General features: G+C 42.3%; 1 protein-coding gene and 1 long non-coding RNA gene across 5 annotated transcripts in view; one reads left to right on the top strand and one right to left on the bottom strand.

Moving 5' to 3' along the window:
* Positions 1-4595, top strand: part of LOC139275154 (uncharacterized) — a 62856-nt gene extending 58261 nt beyond the window's left edge. Inside the window, exon 3 of the long non-coding RNA XR_011595679.1 lies at positions 4225-4595. This is a non-coding gene — a long non-coding RNA (uncharacterized lncRNA). The remainder of the gene's footprint in view (positions 1-4224) is intronic.
* Positions 1-26389, bottom strand: part of LOC139275153 (anoctamin-7-like) — a 116316-nt gene that overhangs the window by 15879 nt on the left and 74048 nt on the right. For 3 of the 4 annotated variants that reach the window (XM_070892223.1, XM_070892225.1, XM_070892224.1), the window contains 6 exons: positions 25089-25125; positions 17360-17469; positions 17116-17267; positions 6553-6733; positions 4439-4568; positions 1719-1852 (listed from right to left, as the gene is read on the bottom strand). In XM_070892223.1, the coding sequence (XP_070748324.1) occupies positions 1719-1852; positions 4439-4568; positions 6553-6733; positions 17116-17267; positions 17360-17469; positions 25089-25125 (744 nt within the window). Of the gene's footprint in view, positions 1-1718; positions 1853-4438; positions 4569-6552; positions 6734-17115; positions 17268-17359; positions 17470-25088; positions 25126-26389 lie in introns of those variants that run through there. The other variant, XM_070892226.1, reaches the window with a different exon arrangement.

Here is a 26389-nt window from a genome sequence, read left to right as displayed (position 1 = left end):
GGACCATTTTGACGATTGCAGATCTGCTACAGTTTAGCTGCCACGACAATTCTATCAGCGACAGCTTCTTACTCCACTGTAGGAATCACATGCTTTCCCACCAATTTTAACCATTTCTATCTCCAATTGTCATAGGCAGACCATTCATAGGTGATTGCCATTTTCTTGTTCAGTATCCTTTTCTTTGACAGAAGCACACACTGTACCATTATAGTGTGGTTTACAATAGTTTTTTGGGTACTGCCGATAACTGTTTAAAACCAGATTTTTTTCCCCTTTTCTCCATGGAATTGATCCTTGCTATTCAATCTTCCCAGTTAAGAGATAGAATAGACTTGTTCCCGGGCTTACACACACACTACTAGGAGTGGTACAGCAGAGGCAGCTAAACAATTAGTCTCAGAACTAGAGAGAAAGAAGTCCATGAACTCCTCGTACTTGTTGGAGGAGAGTGAGGAGAGGGCAGGAAAGAGTTTAAGGAGCCAATTGGTAATCGAGAAAACAAGGTTAACTTTGTTCTTCCGGATAATATTAGAGTAGTGTAGGGTTTTGGTAGAGAACAGTGAGGCTCAATAGCAGTTGTGTTAGTTTATACATTCTAGATTCCTGGGTGCCTTCCTGTGACAAAATCTGAGAGAGATGGAAATGATACAAATCAGTGAGACGGCACATATCTAGTGCAGCAAAAAAACTACCATTGAAAACTGGATAGTTTATTTCAGTTTTATATATCTTTCAATATATAAACTTCAGTACCTATATTGATTAAGCCAGGTAAACAATAAGTGGTTTCAAGGACATAAAATCTCATGTTGGTTATCCATTTGTATTTCTAATTGAATACTGCAAAGTTTCTATCCACTGCCCCTCCACCCCCCAAAAAAGGATATGGTATATTTATAAAATCAGGCTTAAAATGAGTCTAAGACCAGTAGCTAGAAAATTGGTTCAAGCCAAACAATACAATATTTATACTGTCTGGCTCTGAACTGAATACGCGCAGCCAGGCATAGGTGTTTCTGTGTGTTCAGACAACTCTGATCCCAGTAAGTAATGTTTTGAAATCATGGGAAGAAGCACCCACTTTTCTCAAAACATTTAACATCTTCCTGTAAAAGTGTGCGGGGAGCATAAGGATCCCCCTCAGAACTGGTTTTGAAAACCAGGTTTGACACCACACTGGATTTCTACTCCATCGTTTTAAAGCTTAGGTGATAAGAGATTGCTGCCTACAGGAGATTCCATGTTGCTCCGATCTGGATCAGGTAGGAAACCAAAGCCAGAGTTGTGCAAAATACAACAAAACAGAAGTGGCAGCATATCTGTAGCCTTGGACTACTAGTGAAAGTTGCTGAAACATTTGAGGCACAAGTTATATAACAAAGTCATTGTTTGATAAAAATCCTGTGGGCTAGACCCAATTTTTTTTTCTATTCATTTTGCAGTCCTCTCAAAATAATTTACAATACATGACAGAAAAGGTCCATCCTTCCTTTTTGTTTACGGTCATCAATACAAACATCAGATGAGATCTGTTAAGATCTAAACTCACATGGTTGTCTGTTCCTCTGTAAATAAGCAATCTTAAGCAGCCTCATAAGTTATGATAGAATTATAATTACAAAAATCTAGCAAAATTGTATCAATACTTTAATAAACATTTAAATAGGTTCTGCAATAACCATATAAAATGAGATTTGTTAACAGTAATATTGTACCTCAATTACAATTAGGATGATCAGTTGTTCATAAAAGGGTCTTTCCCTCCCAAAATCTGTGTTGAAAGCAATCACGCAGGCATTGGTCACTATCGCCACTCCATTTAATAAATCTAATATAGTCAACCAGTGACCTGAAAATATGGAATTCAGTTTAGACATTTTCCATTAAGTAAATACATTACATACAAATTGCTAGTGATGAAAACAGTCTACAAAATATTTGCACAGGAATACAATAGACACAAGAAGAACATAAGAAATCTGAGCAGGAGTAGGTCATTCGGCCCCTCGAGCCTGCTCCGCCGTTCAAAAGATCATAGCTGATCTTCAATTTCCACTTTCCTGCACTATCTCCATATCCCTTGATATCCAAAAATCTATCAATCTCTCTCTTGAATATACTTAACAGCTGAGCCTCCACAATCCTCTGGGGTAAAGAATTCCAAATATTAAACATCCTTGGAGTGAAGAAATGTCTTCTCATCTCAGTCCTAAATGGCTGACCCCTGGTTCTGGACTCCAAAGCCAGGGGAAACATCCTCCCAGCATCAACCCTGTCAAGCCATGTAAGAATTTTGTATGTTTCAATGAGATCGCCTTTCATTCTTTTAAACTCTAATATAGGCCTAGTCTATTCAATCTCCCCTCCCACGCCGCCTCCTCCCCCCCTCCCCATCCCAGGAATCAGTTTGGTGAACCTTTGTTGCAATTCCTCTATGGCATGTATATCCTTCTTTAGGCAAGGAATCCAAAACTGCACAATACAATACTCCAGGTGTGATCTCACCAGGACCCTATATAATTGCAGTAAGCCGTCTTTACTCTTGTAATAAAGGCCAACATGCCATTTGCTTTCTTAATTGCCTGCTGTACCTACATGTTGACTGTGATTTGTGTACAAGGACACTTAGGTTCCTCTGAACACCAATATTATCCAATCTTTCACCATTTAAAAAAAAAACTCTGCTTATCATTTTTCCTACCAAAGTAGATAACTTCATTATATTCCATTTGCCATGTTCTTGTCCACTCACTTAGCCTGTCACTTAGCCCCTTGAAGTCTCTTTGCATCCTCCTCACAACTTTCTTTTCCACCTAGCTTTGTATCATCATCCAAATCATTGATATAGATTATGAATAGCTGAGGGCCAAGCACTGATCCTTGCAGTACCACACTAGTTACAGTCTGTCAACCCAAAAATGACATTAGGTAATTTATTTTCTGACCCATTGGAATGGGCAATCAGCCATTTATACACCACTAGGCAGCTTTGTTAAAGTCTTTGATTAGTTTATGATCATCGAGAATTCTTGCCTTTTTAGCTCAATTTATACGCAACTACATTTCTTGATACTTTTTTATTTGAGGGAGTAATTGCATAAAGATTTGCTTAAAAGATCAATTGACCTGAAGTTCATATATTTGAACAAAGTAACATGCAGAATGCTTTTCCAGACATCAGTGTGATTGATCGCAGAAAGTCCAGACATTGATAGTAAAACTGATGCAAGTCTTTGTTAAAATGTCCTTGTTAATACACCAGTTTAAATAGACTAGTAAATTATTCATTACAAGCTCACAATTTGACAATTTTTAAATGGCAGGCGTAGTTAATAAATGATCATTAATTTCTTTCGTTCCAACTATCTAATGCAAACTTTGAATTTTTAAACAGTGTCTTTCATATCTTCAGGATGTCTCAAACATCAAGGCTCTAAACAACAAACAAAATTTACGTGCAATTAGTCTTTTTCCATGTTGGTTGAGAGATGAATATTGGCCAGGATACCGAAAGAACTTCTTGTTCTTCTTTGAAAAGATACTATGAGATTTGTTACATTCCATGTAACAGGCAGACAGTGCATTGGTTTAATGTCTTTGCGAAAAGACGAAACTTCGATCGTACAGTACTCCCTCAGTAGTGCACTAAAGTGCTAGCCTAGATTATATGCTCAAATCCTGGAGTGGGGTTGACCCCAAAATCTTCTGACTGAAGCGAGAGTGCTACCTTGAGCCAAAGTGATATAACATGGAATGCATGGATACAGATTCAATCGTAGCCTTGAAAAGGGAATTGAATAAATACTTGTAAAAAAAATTGAAGGGATATGGGGAGAGTGGGGGAGTGGAACAAACTGGATTGTTCTTCGAAAGAACTGCCACAGACTCAATGGACTGAATGGCCTCCTTCTGTGCTATAGTATTCTATGATTCTATGATAAAGTAATAATTATTTTCAAGAATGAGATTGATCACCAGAGATGTAGCAACCCAATCATAAAAAGTGACTTGAAACACATTGTAGCTTTAAGATTATTGGTTCCAAAGTCTAGAATATTAATTCCTTATTACTGCATTATCCAAAAGCTTTCTTACATATCCGACATGTTACTCTTGGTACAAGGCTGATTGAATAAAGTGCAGAGTTTTGTTTCAAGCAATGTTGCATGCACTTGAATGAAGATCATGGTAAGTAACCTAACTTTGGTCTAATTCTTCTAGATTCCGTAAGAGAGTAGAATAGTGACGTGATGAGGAGGATGCAGTGACATATGTCAGCTCTTTCGTGATCAGAGGATGAGTGTCAGAACAATGCTGAATGGTTGCTCATGACTTCACATGCATTTATGAGTTATGTAATTGGATCACTTAATCATTTTTGTATAAATAAATCCTGATTATATTCTCTCTATATGCCATTCATACAATATCTTACCAATGTCTTGAGCCATGAAAGCAATGGGGCGTTTGTAAAGCCCCAACAGTCGCTTGGCATCTACACGTATGTCAATTAAAATGGTTATGAAGAAAAGAAGTGGTGCCAGAGGAAATGAGACAGAAAAAAGCTGAGGGGGGAAAGGGAACTGGTGAATGATTCATCACATTAAAATTAATTATCATTGAATATCAATATTAAAAATTAAGTGTTAATATATACTCTCATCTATAAAAATGTTTTATCATGCTTAAAATAAGTAATTTCTCAACTAAAAGTAGTTAGGCTGTCCAATCTTAAACCATTCTCTCACACCAACTGTTCCCAAGCATATCAGCAGCACCTGTTTTACTTGTAAAATTAGCAAGTGAAGTATCAATGTAAATTATCAAGTGAGCACATCTACTGGAGTACATGGAACCTCACTATGAAAGTGTTTGTCTCAAAACAGCTTTTCTTCTGGGGAGGAGGAGTAGCCAAGAATCTATTCTAAATGCAGCGTTTGTCAGATCGATGGATTGGAAGTGGTCCTTCACTCTCTGATAAACATGGTAATAATTGAATATGATTCCTGCTACTTGAGGTATGTCCTGTCCACAAAAGGCAGGAAAAATGCAATTCAGCCAATTACCGTCCCATCAACCTTCTCTAAAATCATCAGAAAGTGATGGAAGGTGTTTTCAACAGTGATAAGCACTTATTCACCAATATCCTGCGCACGGATGCTCGGTTTCTGTTCTGTCAGGACCACTCCGCTCCAGACCTCACTACAGCCTTGGTCCTGAATTTGAGGTGAGGCCCGATTGACTGTCTTTGACGGATTGTGGCACCAAAGAGCCCTGGTAAAACTGAAGTCAATGGGGATCAGGGGAGAAAACTCTTGGACACTGCCCTGAGGAACTCTTGCAGCAATGTCCTGGAGGCTGGGATGATTGGCCTCCAACAATCATAACCATCCTCCTTTGTGCAAGGTATGACTCCAGTCAGTTGGGAGTTTTCCCCGATTCCCATTGACTTCAAGTGTACTAGGGCTCCTTGATGCCACACTCGGTCAAAAGCTGCCTTGATGTCCAGGGCAGCCACTCTCACCTTTGAAATTCAGCTCTTTTGTCCATGTTTGGACCAAGGCTGTAATGCGGTCTGGAGCTGAGTGGTCTTGGCAGAACCCAAATTGAACATCGGTGAGCAGGTTATTAGAGTGGAAGTGTTGCTTGATAGCTCTGTGGATGACACCTTCCATCACTTTGCTGCTGATGATGGAGAATAGACTGAAGGACGGCAGCGGTTCAAGGCAGCAGCTCACCACCACCTTCTCAAGGGCAATTAGGGATGGACAATAAATGCTGGCCTTGCCAGTGACTCCCACATCCAGGAATGAATAAAAAAATGAACTCATGGGAAATCTCAGTTTAAGAGTCCATAGTTTTTGCAAGTACCTGTTACACTGCATATTAGATGGGACATAAGTTTACTGTCACTTAATACCTTGCGTCTAACAAAAAGAGCTGGTATAGACGTAATAAATCTATGGTTCACTATCACCTCTCAGAACATCCTCTGCATACCGAGTGTCATGCAGATTGCTCCTATATATTTTTTACACCACAAGTCATTCAAAATGCTTTTTCATCTGCCATTCACCTCTTCAGTAACACATTTCTGAAGTCCAAAATTAGGGTTTAAATTTTTTTTTAATTCAAAATAAGCCGATTTGTCTTTTGTACCTTTTAAAACCTTCATTAAAGTTTTTACTTGAAAGCCTCAGCCTTTTGCAGAATACCAGTTTGAGTTGATATTTTGCAATTGTTAGTTGAATGCAAATTGTGCAGTCTGAGCACATGCAATTATCTCAGGATGTGGTAGTACCACTCAATTAGCTATATTGAGTGGTACTAACAATTTCTAACAATTTCTATTCAGTTGTTTTTCAAATTCTTTGAAACTGGAGAGCGAGAGAGAAAAACATAAGAAAAGTAAAAGACATATAGAAAAAAATGAGGGTATATGGATTCCATAATCTCCAACTCAAATCTTCATCGGTTTGCAATTGTCGAAACTATAACTTTAATGAATATTATGTGTTTTGGTCTCCTTAGCAATGTGTTCAATCTTACCATTTGGTAACCATACTGCAAGACTTTTTCTGTGTACTCTTCCAGTGTAAAATCTCCAAGGTCTGGTTTCACGTATTCACTTAAAATATAATCATCCACTGTCAATTGCATGGCCTGATTTTTTGTAGATAATGAAGAGTTTTTAAAGTTGTAGATTCTGTTTTTCATTTTCCAAAACCACCTGTAAGACATCAAGATTGATGAAAAGTCCAAACAACGTATTTGCACACAATACAATTTACTATGGTGGTATTATGCATTTTCTGATTGTGATTGAATTGGAACAAAACACCCATATCTTTCCTATAGCATTTGTCATTCATTAAGGGGCAGTGCCCAGATTGCAGGTGGAAAGGCCAAGGTTGGTTTTGAGAAAAATAAATCTGACTTTTGTTATCTACAAAAGTCAACACTAAAATATATATATATATTTAAATATAATCTTGGCTGGGGGTGGTGGACATGAACTGTTATAATAAAAAAAACCTTTAAATTGATCACTTCTCAATCCATAAATTAATTTAAGTTAATATTTAGAAAAGGGTCATTCACTAATAGTGTAATATTCAATATTCACAGATTCTCAGCAACATTTTAACCAACGTGGTTTGGATGGAATTAAGTTATATGGATTGTTCACTCATTATAGTTAAGGAGGAAGAGTGTGAAAAATTAGAGATAAACAGAGTGAGGGAAGTATTAAAGGGTTTAGCATGTTTTGAAAATAGATATAATCATCTGGCCAGGATGAAATGTATCCCAGGCTGTTGAGAAGCAAGGGAGGCAGAGGCTCTGACCATAATTTTCCAATCCTCTCTGGCTGCATGTGTGGTGCCAGAGGATTGACGGACTGCTAACATTGTACCATTGTTTAAAAAGGGATAGACCGAGTAATTACAGGCCAGTAAGCCTAACTTATTGGAAAAATTTCTGAGGGACAGTATTAATAATCATTTAGAAAGGAAAGGATTAATCAGGGACAGTCAAGAAAGGATTTGTTACGGGAAGGTTGTGTCTGACTAACTTAATTGAATTTTTTGAGGAGGTAACAAGGAGGTCGATGAGGGTACCACATTTGATGTAGCCTGCATGGATTTTAGCAAGGCTTTAGATAAAGTCCCACTTGGCACACTGGTCAGAAAAGTAAAAGCCCGTGGGATCGAAGAGAAAGTGGCAAGTTGGGTCCAAAATTGGCTCAGTGGCAAGAAGCAAAGAGCAATGGTCAACAGGTGTTTTTGTGACTGGAAGGTTGTTTCTAGTGGGGTTCTGCAGGGCTCAGTACTAGGTCCCTTGCTTTTTGTGTCCACCACCCCCAGCCAAGATTATCTTTAAAAATATATATCAATGATTTGGACTTCAATGTAGGGGGCAAGATTAAGAAGTTTGCAGATGAGACTAAAATTGGCCGTGTGGTTGATAGTGTGGAAGAAAACTATAGACTTCAGGAAGATATCAACAGACTACTCAGGTGGGCAGAAAAGTGGCAAATGGAATTCAATCCGGAGAAGTGTGAGGTAATGTACTTGGGGAGGGCTAAGGCAATGGAATACACAATAAATGGTGGACACTGGTGTAGAGGAACAGAAGGACCTTGGAGTGCATGTTCTCGTCAAAGATCCTCTTGGAATGAGTGATCACAATATGGTTGAATTTTTAATACAGATTGAGGATGAGGAAGTTGTATCAGAAACGAGGGTACTGTGCTTAAACAAAGGGGACTACAGTGGGATGAGGGCAGAGTTGGCTAAAGTAGACTGGAAACAAGGACTAAACGGTGGCACAATTGAGGAACAGTGGAGGACTTTTAAGGAGCTCTTTCATAGTGCGCAAAAAAAATATATTCCAGTGAAAAAGAAGGGCGGCAAGAGAAGTGATAACCAGCCGTGGATAACCAAGGAAATAAAGGAGAGTATCAAATTAAAAACCAATGCGTATAAGGTGGCCAAGGTTAGTGGGAAACTAGAAGATTGGGGAAATTTTAAACGACAGCAAAGAATGACTAAGAAAGCAATAAAGAAAGGAAAGATAGATTACGAAATTAAACTGGCGCAAAACATAAAAACAGATAGTAAAAGCTTTTACCGATATATAAAACGGAAGAGAGTGACTAAAGTAAATGTTGGTCCCTTAGAAGATGAGAAGGGAGATTTAATAATGGGAAATGTGGAAATGGCTGAGACCTTAAACAATTATTTTGCTTCCGTCTTCACAGTGGAAGACACAAAAACCATGCCAAAATTTGCAGGCCACAGGAATGTGAGAAGGGAGGACCTTGAGACAATCACTATCACTAGGGGTGTAGTGCTGGACAGGCTAATGGGACTCAAGGTAGACAAGTCCCCTGGTCCTGATGAAATACATCCCAGGATATTAAAAGAGATGGCTGAAGTTATAGCAGATGCATTCATTATAATCTACCAAAATTCTCTGGACTCTGGGGAGGTACCAGCGGATTGGAGAGCAGCTAATGTAACGCCTCTGTTTAAAAAAGGGGGCAGGCAAAAGGCAGGTAACTATAGGCCGGTTAGTTTAACATCTGTAGTGGGGAAAATGCTTGAAACTATCATTAAGGAAGAAATAGCGGGACATCTGGATAGGAATAGTGCAATCAAGCAGACGCAGCATGGATTCATGAAAGGGAAATCATGTTTAACTAACTTACTGGAATTCTTTGAGGATATAACGAGCATGGTGGATAGAGGTGTACCGATGGATGTGGTGTATTTAGATTTCCAAAAGGCATTCGATAAGGTGCCACACAAAAGGTTACTACAGAAGATAAAGGTACGCGGAGTCAGGAAATGTATTAGCATGGATAGAGAATTGGCTGGCGAACAGAAAGCAGAGAGTCGGGATAAATGGGTCCTTTTCCGGTTGGAAATCAGTGGTTAGTGGTGTGCCACAGGGATCAGTGCTGGGACCACAACTGTTTACAATATACATAGATGACCTAGAAGAGGGGACAGAGTGTAGTGCAACAAAATTTGCAGATGACCCTAAGATTAGTGGGAAAGCGGGTTGTGTAGAGGACTCAGAGAGGCTGCAAGGAGATTTGGATAGGCTAAGGTTTGGCAGATGGAATACAATGTCGGAAAGTGTGAGGTCATCCACCTTGGGGAAAAAAAACAGTAAAAGGGAATATTATTTGAATGGGGAGAAATTACAACATGCTGAGGTGCAGAGGGACCTGGGGGTCCTTGTGCTTAAATCCCAAAAGGTTAGTTTGCAGGTGCAGCAGGTAATCAGGAAGGCAAATGGAATATTGACCTTCATTGCGAAAGGGATGGAGTACAAAAGCAGGGAGGTCTTGCTGCAACTGTATAAGATATTGGTAAGGCCGCACCTGGAGTACTGCGTGCAGTTTTGGTCACCTTACTTAAGGAAGGATATACTAGCTTTGGAAGGGGTACAGAGACGATTCACTAGGCTGATTCCAGAAATGAGGGGGTTACCTTATGATGATAGATTGCGTAGACTGGGTCTTTACGCCTTGGAGTTCAGAAGGATGAGGGGTGATCTTGTAGAAACATTTAAAATCATGAAAGGGATAGACAAGATAGAGGCAGAGAGGTTGTTTCCATTGGTGAGGGAGACTAGAACTAGGGGGCACAGCCTCAAAATACGGAGGAGCCAATTTAAAACCGAGTTGAGAAAAAATTTCTTCTCCCAGAGGGTTGTGAATCTGTGGAATTCTCTGCCCAAGGAAGCAGTTGAGGCTAGCTCATTGAATGTTTTCAAGTCAAAGATAGATAGATTTTTAACCAATAAGGGAATTAAGGGTTACGGGGAGAGGGCGGGTAAGTGGAGCTGAGTCCACGACCAGGTCAGCCATGATCTTATTGAATGGCGGAGCAGGCTCGAGGGGCTAGATGGCCTACTCCTGTTCCTAATTCTTATGTTCTTATGTTCTTATGTCCTGAAGGCAAATAAGGTAGTTAAGGCAGCACATGGGATATTTGCTTTTATTAGCCGAGGCATAAATACAAGAGCAGGGAGGTTATGCTGGAATTGTGTAAAACACTAGTTAGGCAACAGCTAGAGTACTGCATACAGTTCTGGCCACCACATTACAGGAAAGATGTGATTGCACTCGGGGTACAAAGGAGATTTACGAAGATGTTGCCAGGACTGGAGAATTTTAGCTATGAGGAAAGATTGGATAGGCTGGGGTTGTTTTCTTTGGAACAGAGTAGGCTGAGGGGAGACACAAGGGAGGTGTATAAAACTATAAGGGACTGTGAATAGGATGGACCTATTTCCCTGAGCGATGTCAATAACCAGGAGCATAGATTTAAAGTAATTGGTAGAAGGATTAGAGGGGAGATGAGAAGAACCTTTTTTCATCAAGGGGATGGTGGGGGTATGGAGTTCACTGGCTGAGGCAGAAACGCTCATCACATTTAAAAGGTATTTGGATATGCAATTTAAGTGCCATCACTGACAAGGCTACGGACCAACAGCTACAAAGTGGGATTAAGCGGGATAGCTCTTTTTCAGCTGGCACAGACATGATGGGCCAAATTGCCTCCTTCTGTGCCTTAAATTTCTATGATTCTATGATTCATGTAAAACATTGCGCACAAAACAGATTTAAAATAGCTGTACAGCACTTAATAGCTTCACAGTTCTTGATAAATGTATTTGATAAACATGCATTGTTTTCAAATGTTTACATTTCTTGTAAACAAAATGGCCAAGCACTGTCCATAGTATGTATTTACAGACTGTTTTCTCAGCCAATATGTTGCTACTCCAATAAGAAAGGAAGCATCTGGCTCTGGGCAACGAGGCATTGCATTTAGGTAAACTTAGAAAACCGATACAATGACCACACAATTGGATTCAGTGGAAACATTGATTCATTTAACCTGGGCAAGGCCCTTTTTATTTCAAATTATAAAGAAATCAGAATTGATCTTGGCTAGATTTAAAATGGAAGGAAAATTGGCAAACAGAACCTTAGACTAGCAATTCGAAATCTTTAAATAGGATATGGATAATGTACAAATCATAGGCTCCAGTTCCACAGATGAATAAGGGATCAGATCAAATCTGAAACAAGGAAAAGCATTTAGAGCTCGAGGTAAACAATAAAAATGAAAACCTGCAGAAAATATAAAATAAAGAAGAAAAGCTAAAAGGGTGTACGAGAAAATTATCAAAAAGCATCAAGGGAAGTTGAAACATTTGTATTAATAGGATAGTTCGCTAAGAAAATAAGGAAGTCAAATTTGTAGGAGACTGAGGGAAAGGCAGAGATACTAAATAACTATTCATCTGTTTTCAGAGGTTGTGAACATTGTGCTGTGGAACATTCGTAGGCACATGTAGAACAGTTAGTGGAGGTTACTTGTCAAAGGGAAATTGTACTAAAGAAGTTACTCAAAAGTTGAGAGAATAGGTGCTGACTATAATTTTCCAAACTTCTGTAGCAAAGAAAAACTGTAGTAATAGATGGGAAAAGGTGGTAAGTGTGTCTCCCCTCTTCAAAAATGGAGGTAGAATAAATCTAGAACAAATATTACACTTATAGCATCTTGTACTCGGACATCGGCAAGCACTTAACAAATTACTTACCTTTAAAGTGCAGTCCTTATTATTGTGTAGGCTAATGCAGTTGGAAAACTATGCACAGGAAGGCCCCACAAGTAACAGATGAATGACTAGAAAATTGTATTTTTTGGTACTGTTGATTTAGTGATAAATATTGGCCAGGACAAAAGTAATACCTGCCCTTCTTCAAATACTGCCATAAGACACTTTACATCTGCCTTGTGTAACATATCTAAAGGATGGTACCTCTTACAATGCTGCACACCCTCATTATGCCAATGCAACATCTACTTTGATTATGTGCGCCAATCCTGGTGGGATGTTTAAATCCAGAACCATCTGTCTTTCAGGCATATATTACTAACTGAGCCCAACTGACACTGAGCCAATTTTAACCATTTATTAGTAACTTCATCTTATAGTAAACTACAAGGATGCAAAATTCAGATCCTTAGCGCCCGTTTATTCAGTGCTACGAGTGCTGTTTTGCTTCCAAAATGGCACCCACGGCACATGTGCACACTTGTGGGGCGAATTGTGCCGTGCCATATTGAGGAGAGTGTTTGCGCGCGCAGTGAACGTCCATCAGAAGTATGCAGAGCAGGCAGATTACAATGTCTGATGCAATGCTATTTAATGCCAGCTGTGCCATTTTGGAGCTCAATAGCTGATGCCCCATCAACCTTGAAGTGTTTAGCAGCAGAAAGGACCCACCACTAGTGCTATTTAAAGGGATCACCACCTACTTACAGGTTAGTTGCTGATTGATTTCTACTGGCTGTTGCTATGATTCTACGAGTGCTTTCTATAGTTGCTTAAAGTTGCCCATGTCTAGAGAGATTGGTGTGGCTAGTGCTGAAGGACTTTGTTCTGACGTCAAGGCTTCACAAACACATGGGTGCACTAGTAGGAATTCCTCTTCAAATACACCATGACTTGGAGAATGAACAGAGGGCACGTAGAGCAGGACAAGCTGCTGGAATGAGGGGATCGGGGGAGGAAGAAGGGCTCTCAACAGGTGGCCATATCCGTTCAGGGAATAATTCTCCTACATGAAACTGAGGAACGATGTTTGAGATGCCTGCGCTTCAGTAAGGACATCCTCACTGAAATCTGCCACCTGCTGCAGGCACAACTGCAATCTCAGAGTAGGGCAAGGATTGCATTGCCAGTGGCTGTGAAGGTGACCATGGCGATGAACTTTTGTGTCTGGCTCCTTCCAGGCTGGAGCTGGAGATATTTGCAACATCTCAATTTGCCATCCGCTGATGCATCTCTGCCATGTACCGGAACGGAAAGGGATTCCACTCCCTCAACATTCAGTTGGTGTGTGACCATAGGCAGCATGAGTAGCAGGTGGAGGAAACCTAGACAGCCCCTTTCTGGCTGGGCTGTCCATGATGCACTTATCCATGTGAGCTACCAGTGATCGCAATCCCAATTGCCCATCACCAATAGTCCCACATCTTACAGCAGTTACCACAATGCAAAAATAAAACCCTCCACAAAGTAAACATTCAAAACCAAATTTATAAATGAAATCATGCCATATTGCATACAAATGCAAACTAATCACTCTTATGAATTGCCTGTCTTCCATGTGCCTTAGCCTGTTCTAATATTCCGACGCAGCGCTACCCCAGTGGCTGCAGCATGACTGGTGGAAGGCTGCTGACTTTCAATGGAGGAGTCTGCAGATGGCAATGGAGGACAACCTCAAGCAGCTCTAGGCCTAGAGGACCCGGCTTCAGACTGCACCATCTCGTCATGGGCAACAGCAAGGGTACTGGGAGTGGCAGGGGTAGGAGGACGAATGTTGTTGTCCTGAGAGAGGACAGGTTTGTGCTCCATGGAGCCACTGACGGTCCTCCAGGTCAGTGCCTCAGCAATCCTAGTAATCTGTTGGAGGACAGATTGCTGGACTGCTGTGACACCATGCAAGCATCCATGACGCCAGCAGTCTGCGCTTGCATGGCAGCAATCTGAGCTTTCATTGAAGCACCAACATTTGCAGCACAAGCAGCCCATGGAAGTTGAACAATTGGCCATCAGATGCTGCATCATGGTTGGATCCACAAGTGTGCTAATGAAGTTGCCCACCACTTCCATGCTGGAAAGGACAGGCTCCCAGCTCTGTCCAAAGCCCTATGCCAGACTTCTCCATGGTCCTCGACATTGCACACAGGCTTTCTGGAAGGCTTCTCAATGCACGGAGAATTTCATTGTGCCTACCCATTAGCCGCCTTCTGTAGCCTGCCCCATTGAAGTTCTCATCTGAGTCCTGTGCGACTGCTCCCTCCAGCGAGCTGGCACCTGCACTATCCTTGCCCCCTGCCCTAGCCGCAGGCCACTCTTATTAATCCCGACTCTATATTCTATCCTCTAAATTACACGCAATGTCAGTATCGGAGCAGGTGGGTGCGTGTGTGAAATCGGGTGATAGCACGTCTCCGTCATCACTGTCTTGTTGCTATCCCTCCACTGCCTGGCCAGGTTGTAGTCTTGGTTATCTGAAAGGACAAAGGCACAAAGGTACGGTTGCGATGAAGGGAGGGGAGAAAGTTAAAAAGGTGCATGCTTACACCATCTGAAGCTTGTAAAACAGAAAAGATTATGGGATGAGGAGGAAGTGGGATAATGAGGAGGAGGATTAGGTACAAAGATACCGTCAGCTTCAATTGATTCAGCCCCATTGGCCATGGCCTCTGCAATGGCCAGAACCTTCTCCTCCATGGGTGTTAGAGCCTGCCGGCCTGCCTCTCCCTCGCCGGTCAGCTCCTACCGCCTCTGGTTGTGCGCCATCTTGTCTAGCAAGAGAGAGGGAAGTATGTTGGTGAGGGTCATGCAATCTGTTTGGGCGATGTGGCTGTCATGATTGAATAGCTGGCAGTGTGTGCAAGCTGTGAGATGTGGTTGTGAGGCTTGCAGCAGTGCTAAGTGTCTGAGGGGGAGGTGAAACTATGAATGTTGGGTACAAGGCCTGATTGATAGAGATTGTTGGTAGGTGAGTGATCGGGGTGTGGTGAATTGAAGACTGTCTGAGGCTAGTGGTGCAGTTGGTAGGATAGTGCATTTGAAGATTCATTCACTGACCTTGACCATTTGTGTGAGGTCATAGAACTTTTTGCAGCACTGTATTCAAGTCCTCGGGGCACGACTCCTTGCATTGACCTCTGTGGCTATCTGCTCCCACTGCCTTTTGACCATTTGTCTGAAGGGCCTTTCTCTTCCCCTCCCCCCTTCGCAGGTGCATGCTTACACCATCTGAAGCTTGTAAAACAGAAAAGATTATGGGATGAGGAGGAAGTGGGATAATGAGGAGGAGGATTAGGTACAAAGATACCGTCAGCTTCAATTGATTCAGCCCCATTGGCCATGGCCTCTGCAATGGCCAGAACCTTCTCCTCCATAGGTGTTAGAGCCTCCTTTACACCAAGACCTCCAGTGCAGCATCCAAAAACTTTTGAGACCGCTCTCTTCTCTGATGCGCTATGCCTTACTCTCAGGTCAAAATCTCTTCAATCACGACTCCCAATACCTGTTCCAGCCACAATGCACCTCCACCAAGAGGTGCAGGCTAGCTTTAAGCAGTGGAAGCTAGCTTTAACTAGTGCTAGCCTCTCATGATAATGACCCCTGCTGCTACACCAGCCAATGAATTGCACGGTTAGCGCCTGTTGGACGCTGCGATCATTTAAAGGAGCAGGTAGCACAAAGTTGGTTGTTGCCAGCATCGGAATCAACAGGCGCAATTTATTTGAACATCGTGATCCCCACGCCTGTTTTTTGGGGCTACTGAATTTAGCGGCCATAGAGTCTATTATAAACACTTGTATAAGCAGGAGTTAATCAGTGCCAGTCATCACAAATTTCTAAGAGGCAAGCTGTGCCCGACAATCTTTTTTACATTAAATAAATAACAGACTATAGATAAAGAAATGCACTGAATGTGGTTTATAAGGATTTAAAAAAAAAACATTTGATAAGGTATCATTTGAGACTTGGGAGATGTGGCAAATTGTATTGAGAATCATGAAAAATTACAGGAGGACATAGAGTAGCAGTATGGGTAGAATAAATGTCGGAAACGTGAAGTCATTAGAAGAAAAGGAAATTTATCTTAAAGGCTAAGGTTTTATATGGAGAACAGAGACCTTGGTGGTAAGATAATCAATCATTAAAAGGCACCAAAAGTGCCAGGGCTCCAAGAGTTAAATTATGAGGAGAGCTTGTATTTCCTGGAATAAGGGGCAACTTGATTGTGATGGACTGTTGCCACTGGTTGGCGAGATGGTAATGACGGTGCAAATTTAAAGTAATCACAAAAATATTATTGTTGGTTGGGGGTGTGAACACACTTTTTTTTTTTAAACCCAAAAAGCCTTTACACAGAGTGTAATTAGATTGCTTAAAATAATTTATGAACTCTGGAATTCACTGCAGCAAGTCATTGATCGAGATATTTAAGGGTATGGGGAAGTAAGCAGCTGAATGGCTTGTGTGGGGAAGGGCACTGATGCAGGCCTGATGGTCAGTTTCGATACTGTATCATTCTGGAATATTTCAGAGAGTGCCGCTTGTCAGAGGTGCCATGTTTCAGATGAAACATCTGCCTGGTCAGTAGTTCAGGTGGATACAAGAGATACCAAGGTTCTACTGGATGAAAGGGGTTCCCACTCAGTGCCCTGGCCAATATTTCTCCTTTAATTAGTGTCCACCACTACCAAAAACAATTTAACTGCTTATTGCTTTTGTTTGCCGATTCTGGACTCTTGATATGTAAACAAATGCAACAGCCATTTTGCATACGACAGTGACGGCACTTAAAGTAATTGGATGTGAACTGCTCTGGGACATCCTGAGGACCCGAAACAATACTATAGAAAATCAAGTTCTTTCCTTCCATACTGGACTGCCTAAACCCAAGTGATTTGAAATATAAAAATGAAAAGCCTACATTTTGAATGATTTACTATAACATAGCAAACATTTAGCACTGTAAAGACTTACGGTATGCAAACATCTGTCAGAAATTTGGGACACAGTTTGAAGATCATGAGTATAACGACCTGAATACCAAGCTCTGACATACAATTGTTCAGCACGCCACAATTATCTTCAAAATCAGTTAGTCCAATCAATTGAAAAAACTTTTGATTGTTCTGTGAATAAATTTAACAAAAATCAATGGTTAATATGTTTAAATATCCATGTAAACACTTTTTGCTTAAATATTCTACACTGCATTACCTACCTTTCTAAGAAATGCAATATAAAACAGGGATGTGTAACTGTTGGCAAAGTGGAAGGCAAACAGCTTTAATATCAGAGCGTCATTGTAGTTGGTTTGAGTCCTGTAGTTTTCTAGAGATAAAGACAGTTTGTGTTAGTATTGATGTTGTTGTCTAGTACAAGTTAGTATCACACATTTTTATTTTATAAAATAGATGTAAAGTGAAAATTCTCAATGGCTCTTTCTCGCCTTAGTGAATGGACCTGGTCTCCATGGAGCATTGTGGATTGAATCTAACTGAGTCTATTGTTTACAGGGAATATAAAGTGTAAAGTATTATAATGATTGGCATAATATGTTGAGAGAGAAAAGCCAAGATCTGGTACAAATGTACAAGGCGAGAAAGTGCGATTTAGTATTAGTTCAGGATAACATGGTAATAATTTCTAAATCATTGTCAACTTGAGGCAGGTTAGACTTAAATATTAATGTTTTTACTGCATTTCAGAACTTCATAAATATGCTAAGTCTCAGCACATGTCAGTGAATAACAAACATAATTAAGAATTAAAATCACTATTCAGTTAGTATTTTTCATTTACATCAGAACCGGAAAACCCAATGGCCAAACACCATAAAGAAAGACTTAAAACTTGCATTTATATAGTATTAGGCAGTCCCTCGTGTCGAGGATGACTCACTTCCACACCAAAAAGGTATGAGTTCACAGGTGTTTCAGTGAGGGACCTGACATTCCAGGTCCCGAACTACACATTGAAGGATGGAAGATCAACCAATTTCATTACTTTGCATTTATATAGTGCCCTTCACAACCGCAGGATGTCTGAAAGCACTTTACAACCAATGAACTACTTTTGAAGTGTTGTAATGTAGGAAATGTGTCAGCTAAGTTGCACACAGCAAGCTCCCACAAACAGCAATGTGATAATGACCAGATAATCTGTTCTAATGATAAGAACATAAGAAATAGGAGTAGGAGTAGGCTATGTGGCCCCTTGAGCCTGCACTGCCATTCAATATGATTTTCCCACCCCATCTCCATATCCCTTAGGCTATGTGATTCAAGAGTTCAAAAATCAATCTCGGCCTTGAATATACTCATCGACTGAAGATCCACAGCCCTCTGGGATGAGAATTCCAAAGATTCAAAATCCCCAGTGAAGAAATTTATCCTCATCTCAGTCCTAAATGACCAACGCTTGTTTGGAACTGTATGGAAGTCCAGAATAAAGGGGCACAAACATGAGAGCCACTAAGAGATCATATAAAGAATTTGGGAGGAATTTCTTTACATTGAGTTCAACATTCTCAATTACACTCTCTGCCATATGGAGTGGTTGAAGCAGCCTTTAAAGGGAAGCCTGATGAATACTTGGAGAATAGAAGGATATGGGGGGGGGGGGGGGGGGGCGGCAGGGTGGGAAGAGGCAATTAGAGCAGGAGGATGCTCATACAGAGTACAAGCGCTGTAGATTCTGTGTAATTCTGTTAGACCATCAAAAATAAATTAACTGGTCGTGCATCTCTGTTGTTTGAGGGACCTTGCTGCATGGAAAATAGTTGCCATGTTTAGTGACATGACAATAGCAAATGCACAATGTAATTAATTTTAGATGTAGACCTTTGGGATCTTTCTGGGAGACATGATAAAGCGCTATATAAATGCAAATTCATTCTTTTTGCTTCCACCAACAAGGGGTATCTCTAATGTTTCCCCAATGGTGATAACAGCAAATTCTGAGAGCATCAGAGGACTGAAAATATTGATCTTGAAGGGCGAAGAGAGTAATATTAAAAGATATTCTTAGAGGTGCTTTTCTTTTGGAATGTCCCTGAACTCCAATTTATCACCTTTGCCAACACAAAAATGACAGCGCAGTTAATGTTCATTACAAATGGGTATGATTTGGTGGCCATTACAGAAACGTGGTTGCAGGGTGGCCAAGACTGGGAATTAAACATACAGGGGTATCTGACGATTCGGAAAGATAAACAAGAAGGGAAAGGAGGTGGGGTAGCTCTGTTAATAAAGGATGATATCAGGGCAGTTGTGAGAGATGATATTGGCTCTAATGAACAAAATGTTGAATCATTGTGGGTGGAGATTAGAGATAGTAAGGGGAAAAAGTCACTGGTGGGCGTAGTTTATAGGCCCCCAAATAATAACTTCACGGTGGGGCGGGCAATAATCAAGGGAATAATGGAGGCATGTGAAAAAGGAACGGCAGTAATCATGGGGGATTTTAACCTACATATCGATTGGTCAAATCAAATCGCACGGGGTAGCCTGGAGGAGGAATTCATACAGGATTGTTTCTTAGAACAGTATGTTACAGAACCTACAAGGGAGCAAGCTATCTTAGATCTGGTCCTGTGTAATGAGACAGGAGTAATAAACAATCTCCGAGTAAAAGATCCTCTCGGAATGAGTGATCACAGTATGGTTGAATTTGTAATACAGATTGAGGGTGAGGAAGTAGTGTTTCAAACGAGCGTACTATGCTTAAACAAAGGGCACTACAGTGGGATGAGGGCAGAGTTGGCTAAAGTAGACTGGAAACACAGACTAAACGGTGGCACAATTGAGGAACAGTGGAGGACTTTTAAGGAGCTCTTTCATAGTGCTCAACAAAAATATATTCCAGTGAAAAAGGGCGGTAAGAGAAGGGATAACCAGCCGTGGATAACCAAGGAAATAAAGGAGAGTATCAAATTAAAAACCAATGCGTATAAGGTGGCCAAGGTTAGTGGGAAACTAGAAGATTGGGAAAATTTTAAACAACAGCAAAGAATGGTGAAGAAAGCAATAAAGAAAGGAAAGATAGATTACGAAGGTAAACTTGCGCTAAACATAAAAACAGAGAGTAAAAGCTTTTACAGATATATAAAACGGAAAAGAGTGACTAAAGTAAATGTTGGTCCCTTAGAAGATGAGAAGGGGGATTTAATAATGGGAAATGTGGAAATGGCTGAGACCGTAAACAATTATTTTGCTTCGGTCTTCACAGTGGAAGATACAAATACCATGCCAAAAATTGCTGGTCACAGGAATGTGGGAAGGAAGGACCTTGAGACAATCACTATCACTAGGGGGGTAGTGCTGGACAGGCTAATGGGACTGAAGGTAGACAAGTCCCCTGGTCCTGATGAAATGCATCCCAGGGTATTAAAAGAGATGGCGGAAGTTATAGCAGATGCATTCGTTATAATCTACCAAAATTCTCTGGACTCTGGGGAGGTACCAGCGGATTGGAAAGCAGCTAATGTAACGCCTCTGTTTAAAAAAGGGGGCAGACAAAAGGCAGGTAACTATAGGCCGGTTAGTTTAACATCTGTAGTGGGGAAAATGCTTGAAACTATCATTAAGGAAGAAATAGCGGGACATCTAGATAGGAATAGTGCAATCAAGCAGACGCAACATGGATTCATGAAGGGGAAATCATGTTTAACTAATTTGCTGGAATTCTTTGAGGATATAACGAGCATGGTGGATAGAGGTGTACCGATGGATGTGGTGTATTTAGATTTCCAAAAGGCATTCGATAAGGTGCCACACAAAAGGTTACTGCAGAAGATAAAGGTATGCGGAGTCAGAGGAAATATATTAGCATGGATAGAGAATTGGCTGGCTAACAGAAAGCAGAGAGTAGGGATAAATGGGTCCTTTTCGGGTTGGAAATCAGTGGTTAGTGGTGTGCCATAGGGATCGGTGCTGGGACCACAACTGTTTACAATATACTTAGATGACCTGGAACAGGGGACAGAGTGTAGTGTAACAAAATTTGCAGATGACACAAAGATTAGTGGGAAAGCGGGTTGTGTAGAGGAAATGGAGAGGCTGCAAAGAGATTTAGATAGGTTAAGCGAATGGGCTAAGGTTTGGCAGATGGAATGCAATGTCGGAAAGTGTGAGGTCATCCACCTTGGGGGGGGGAAAAAACAGTAAAAGGGATTATTATTTGAATGGGGAGAAATTACAACATGCTGAGGTGCAGAGGGACCTGGGGGTCCTTGTGCATGAATCCCAAAAAGTTTGTTTGCAGGTGCAGCAGGTAATCAGGAAGGCGAATGGAATGTTGGCCTTCATTGCGAGTGTGATGGAGTACAAAAGCAGGGAGGTCCTGCTGCAATTGTATAGGGTATTGGTGAGGCCGCACCTGGAGTACTGCGTGCAGTTTTTGTCACCTTACTTAAGGAAGGATATACTAGCTTTGGAGGGGGTACAGAGACGATTCACGAGGCTGATTCCGGAGATGAGGGGGTTACCTTATGATGATAGATTGAGTAGACTGGGTCTTTACTCTTTGGAGTTCAGAAGGATGAGGGGTGATCTTATAGAAACGTTTAAAATAATGAAAGGGATAGACAAGATAGAGGCAGAGGTTGTTTCCACTGGTCGGGGAGACTAGAACTAGGGGCACAGCCTCAGAATACGGGGGAGCCAATTTAAAACCGAGTTGAGAAGGAATTTCTTCTCCCAGAGGGTTGTGAATCTATGGAATTCTCTGCCCAAGGAAGCAGTTGAGGCTAGCTCATTGAATGTATTCAAGTCAGAGATAGATTTTTTACCAATAAGGGAATTAAGGGTTACGGGGAGCGGGCGGGTAAGTGGAGCTGAGTCCACGGCCAGATCAGCCATGATCTTGTTGAATGGCGGAGCAGGCTCGAGGGGCTAGATGGCCTACTCCTGTTCCTAATTCTTTTGTTCTGCTCTTGCATAGCTATTAAATTTGAATATATTAAATAGCGGTCAATATGGAAATTTGTACTGGAATGCCAACAAAATTAGTTAAATGCCAAGTAAAAATTAGGCCCACAGCCATTATAACAATTGCATCTTAAACGGGCTCAAGGGGCCACATAGCCTACTCCTGCTCCTATTTCTTATGTTCTTATCACTAGAACAGATCCCTGGCTCAGGCGATGATATAGTCGAGCAGGAGCCAGTGTTTGGAGCGAGAGTGTTGCCACAATGTCTTGTATTTGTCCCTCTGGCAGATGGTGTTGGTGATAATAAGTTCATGTTCTCGACATTTTGTCAGGAGTAGGGTACCACTGGAGTTGGCTTTCTCTACTCCCTCTGCCAATCACGCCCCCCCAGAGGGCTGTGTCCTTGCCGACCCTGGCGTTGAAGTCACCGAGGAGGATCCGTTTGTCATCCGCAGGGATGTGGTACAGGGATTTTGAGAAGTTGGAGTAAAAGCTCTCTTTAGTCGCATCGAATGTTGGGGCGCACGCACGGATGACTGTGGCGCATTGATTCCGGGATAGGGCGAGTCGGAGAGCATGAGACGTTCGTTAACTCCACAGGGGGAGTCTTTGAGGCGGTCGACCAGTTCGTTTTTGATGGCGAAACTGACTCCATGGAGGTGGCATTCTTCCTCTGGTTTCCCTTTCCAGAAGCAGGTGCAACCTCCACCTTGTTCCTTGAGCTGGCATTCCCCTGCCCACCGGGTCTCGCTTCAGGCGACAATGTCGATATCAAAGCATCCAAGTTCCTGGGCAACGATGGCGGTGCAGCGTTCCAGCCTGTCGCTGTTGGAGTTGTCCATGAGGGTCCTGACGTTCCAGGTCCGGAACTTCATGTTAAAGATACCTGTGTGTGAGCAAGATCTTGGTCCAGTGGCAAGGGGGTCCAAGACAACTGGAGACCAGTCACGGCTGTATGGGCCTAGTTGCCTACGGCGAGATGTTGGCCGCAAGCTCGCCGCTGAGTAGCGCCTTTGATGGTAGGTGTTCCGAGGCTTGGTTGGGGGCAGGCATTGGGAGGTACAGTGGTCCACTGGACTTCAGAGTGGAAGGTCAGAGGGGGGGTCACAGCCATGGTACTCACCACGTGCTGGAGGAGAAGAGGAGGCCAGGTCATCAGTGGGGAAGGAGAGGTCCAGTCGTCGTTGAAGGAGGAGGAGAAGCCAACCGCCATCGTAGAAGAGGAGAGCCGGTCGCCGTTGAGGAGGTGGCCACCTGTGGGGAAGGAGAGGTCCAGCCATCGTTGTGGAGGAGAGGCCCATCTGCTGCCGCTGGAGTGCTGCAGGGCTGCATCATCGCCCCAACCCACTTCGCTGCTATGCTCTACCTCACAGTCAACAAGCTCCCGCTGGAGTGGAACTAAACTACAGAACCAGTGGGAACCTGTTCAACCTTCGTCGTCTCCAGGCCAGGTCCAAGACCACCCCAAACTCTGTCGTCTAACTACAGTACCCGGACGACGCCTGCGTCTGCGCACAGAGTGGCTGAACTCCAAGTCATAGTCAACGTATTTACTGAGGCGTACGAAAACATGCGCCTTACGCTAAACATCCATAAGACAAAGGTCCTCCACCTTGCCGCACAACACTGCCCTCCAGTCATCAAGATCCACGGCGCAGCCCTGGGCAACGTGGAATATTTCCCATACCTCGGGAGCCTCTTATCAACGAGCAGACATTGACGACAACATTCAACACCGCCTCCAGTGCACCAGTGCAGCTTTCGGCCGCCTGAGGAACAGAGTGTTCGAAGATCATGCCCTAAAATCTGCCACTAAGCTCATAGTCTATAGGGCTGTAATAATACCCACCCTCCTGTATTGGTCAGAGACATGGACCATGTACAGTAGACACCAAGTCACTGGAGAAATACCACCAACGATGTCTCCGCAAGATCCTACAAATCCCCTGGGAGGACAGACGCACCAACGTTAGCGTCCTCGACCAGACCAACATCCCCAGCATTGAAGCACTGACCACACTTGATCAGCTCCGCTGGGCAGGCCACATTGTTCACATGCCAGACACGAGACTCCCAAAGCAAGTGTTCTACTCTGAACTCCTTCACGGCAAACGAGCCACCAAAGGGAGGCAGAGGAAACGTTACAAGGACACCCTCAAAACCTCACTGATAAAGTGCAACATCCCCACTGTCACCTGGGAGTCCCTGGCCAAAGACCGCTCTAAGTGGAGGAAGTGCATCCAGGAGGGCGTTGAGCACCTCGAGTCTCATCGCCGAGAGCATGTAGAAATCAAGCGCAGGCAGCGGAAAGAACGTGCGGAAAACCTGTCCCACCCACCCTTTCCCTCAACGACTATCTGTCCCACCTGTGACAGGGACTGTGGTTCTCATATTGGACTGTTCAGCTACCTAAGGACTCATTTTTAGAGCGGAAGCAAGTCTTCCTCAATTCCGAGGGACTGCCTGTGATGAAACGAGCAGGAAAAGGATGCCAACTGGAGAAACAGAACTGAAGCGGTCAAAAAGAGAAAAGGACATCACATGGATTGTTGAAGGCTTTTCATCAGAATTCCTTTTCTTCCCTCACCCCATTTATACATAAACATGAAATTATTTTTCTGGCCCTTTGTGTAGCGCATTGCCTTTCCATGAATGTGGCATACAACATGTTGCCTGAGCATCCCCATTGCTGCTATGTAAACAGCCACCAAGATGTATTTGAGTAGCCTTTACCAACTTTTGCTTGTTCTGGGAAAACACCATTGGTCATCACACCATCTCTTCAGAGTGGCCAAGATGGAAAGCTCAACTCCGAGAATATGTGTCCTACCAACATTATGAAGTGGCACATTGACTTTTGCCAACATCTTACAGCAGAGATTGGAGATTTGTTGTGTGAACAACTTCCTACCATTTGTTGCACATCAACATACCATCACCCTATTTCCATTCTAAGAGTTACTTGTTCAGATATATACTGTAGAGTACTAGAACTATGTACAAATATATAGTTACTTACCCCAATCTGTCATTTTAACCGCAATTATATGATATACCTAAAATAGAAGTACTTATTGTTAAGGAACAAATGCCACAAATTGCTTTCTATTCTTATACATAAAACTGAAGATATATTCATAGCTCATGGAGGTCTGGGCTGGTTCTCATGGATTGGAGGAAGGCTGATGTAGTCCAATTATTTAAGAAAAGGAAGGTAATTAAATGTTTATTAATTTAACATTGGTGGTAGGAAATTTGTTTGAAAGCATATGAAGTTATAATCATTAGGAAAATTTCAGTGATTAGGGATTCCCAGCATATCTTCAGGAAACAGATCCTACCTCACTAACCTGAATGAGTTTTTTGCAGAATTCACCAGGTAGGTGAATAATTGTATTCCTGTTGGTGTTAAATGCCTTGATTTCCAAAAGGTATTTAACAAAGTATGCATAAAAGGCTATTGGATAAAATGAGATCATATAGGATTATTGGATAGATTTTATGATGGATAGGTAGCGGATTGAAATCCCATTAGGCATTAATGCAGTGCACAGCTCTACAAGGCTGTGGATCATTGCTGTTCATCATCATTAAGTAATTGAGATGAAATCCTAAAAATGGCCACTGATAGGGAGAGAATTTGGGCAGGAAAGATTTCTGCCGCACTCACCAGAGGTGCGCTGCTTTTGTCCGCCTCGATGTGCTCCAAAACTCTTCAGGCTGAGTTTGGCCGCTCCCCAGCCTTTCCTCGATGGTGGCGTAGCGTGGCCACTGGATTCTGGGGCAGAGCCAGGACCTCTGCACATGCGCGCTAGAGTGTGCACGCATGTGCAGTAGCTCCTCGCCCCCAGAACCTGAGTGTGCTGCAGACTATGTGGGAGGGCCCGAAGCGCGCCGCCCCTATCCCTGCCCGAATGGGCTCCCTCATCGGCGGTCCGCTGCCTTCCCGGACTGTGTTTTGGTAGGACTTCTATTTTTTATTTGTTATTGATTGATTGATTGCTTATTACTTTGGTCTTGGTGCTTTAGGTGCATGGTTCCTTCTATTTTTTATTAATTGCTTATTACTTTTTGTGCTTTGTTTAGTGCTTTGTAAGTCTTGGTGCTAGGTACAGGTCCTCTCAGCTTCCTTGTATTTTTTATATGTTATAGAAACATAGAAAATAGGTGCAGGAGCAGGCCATTTGGCCCTTCGAGCCTGCACCACCATTCAATATGATCATGCAACTTCAGTATCCCATTCCTGCTTTCTCTCCATATTCCTTTAGCCGCAAGGGCCACATCTAACTCCCTTTTGAATATATCTAACGAACTGGCCTC

The sequence above is a fragment of the Pristiophorus japonicus genome, chromosome 10 (genome assembly GCF_044704955.1).
Source record: "Pristiophorus japonicus isolate sPriJap1 chromosome 10, sPriJap1.hap1, whole genome shotgun sequence".
In the NCBI taxonomy this organism is placed as follows: Eukaryota; Metazoa; Chordata; class Chondrichthyes; family Pristiophoridae; genus Pristiophorus; species Pristiophorus japonicus.
Note: the sequence above shows the minus strand (reverse complement) of the source record. Positions and strands in the feature narration are given on the sequence as shown.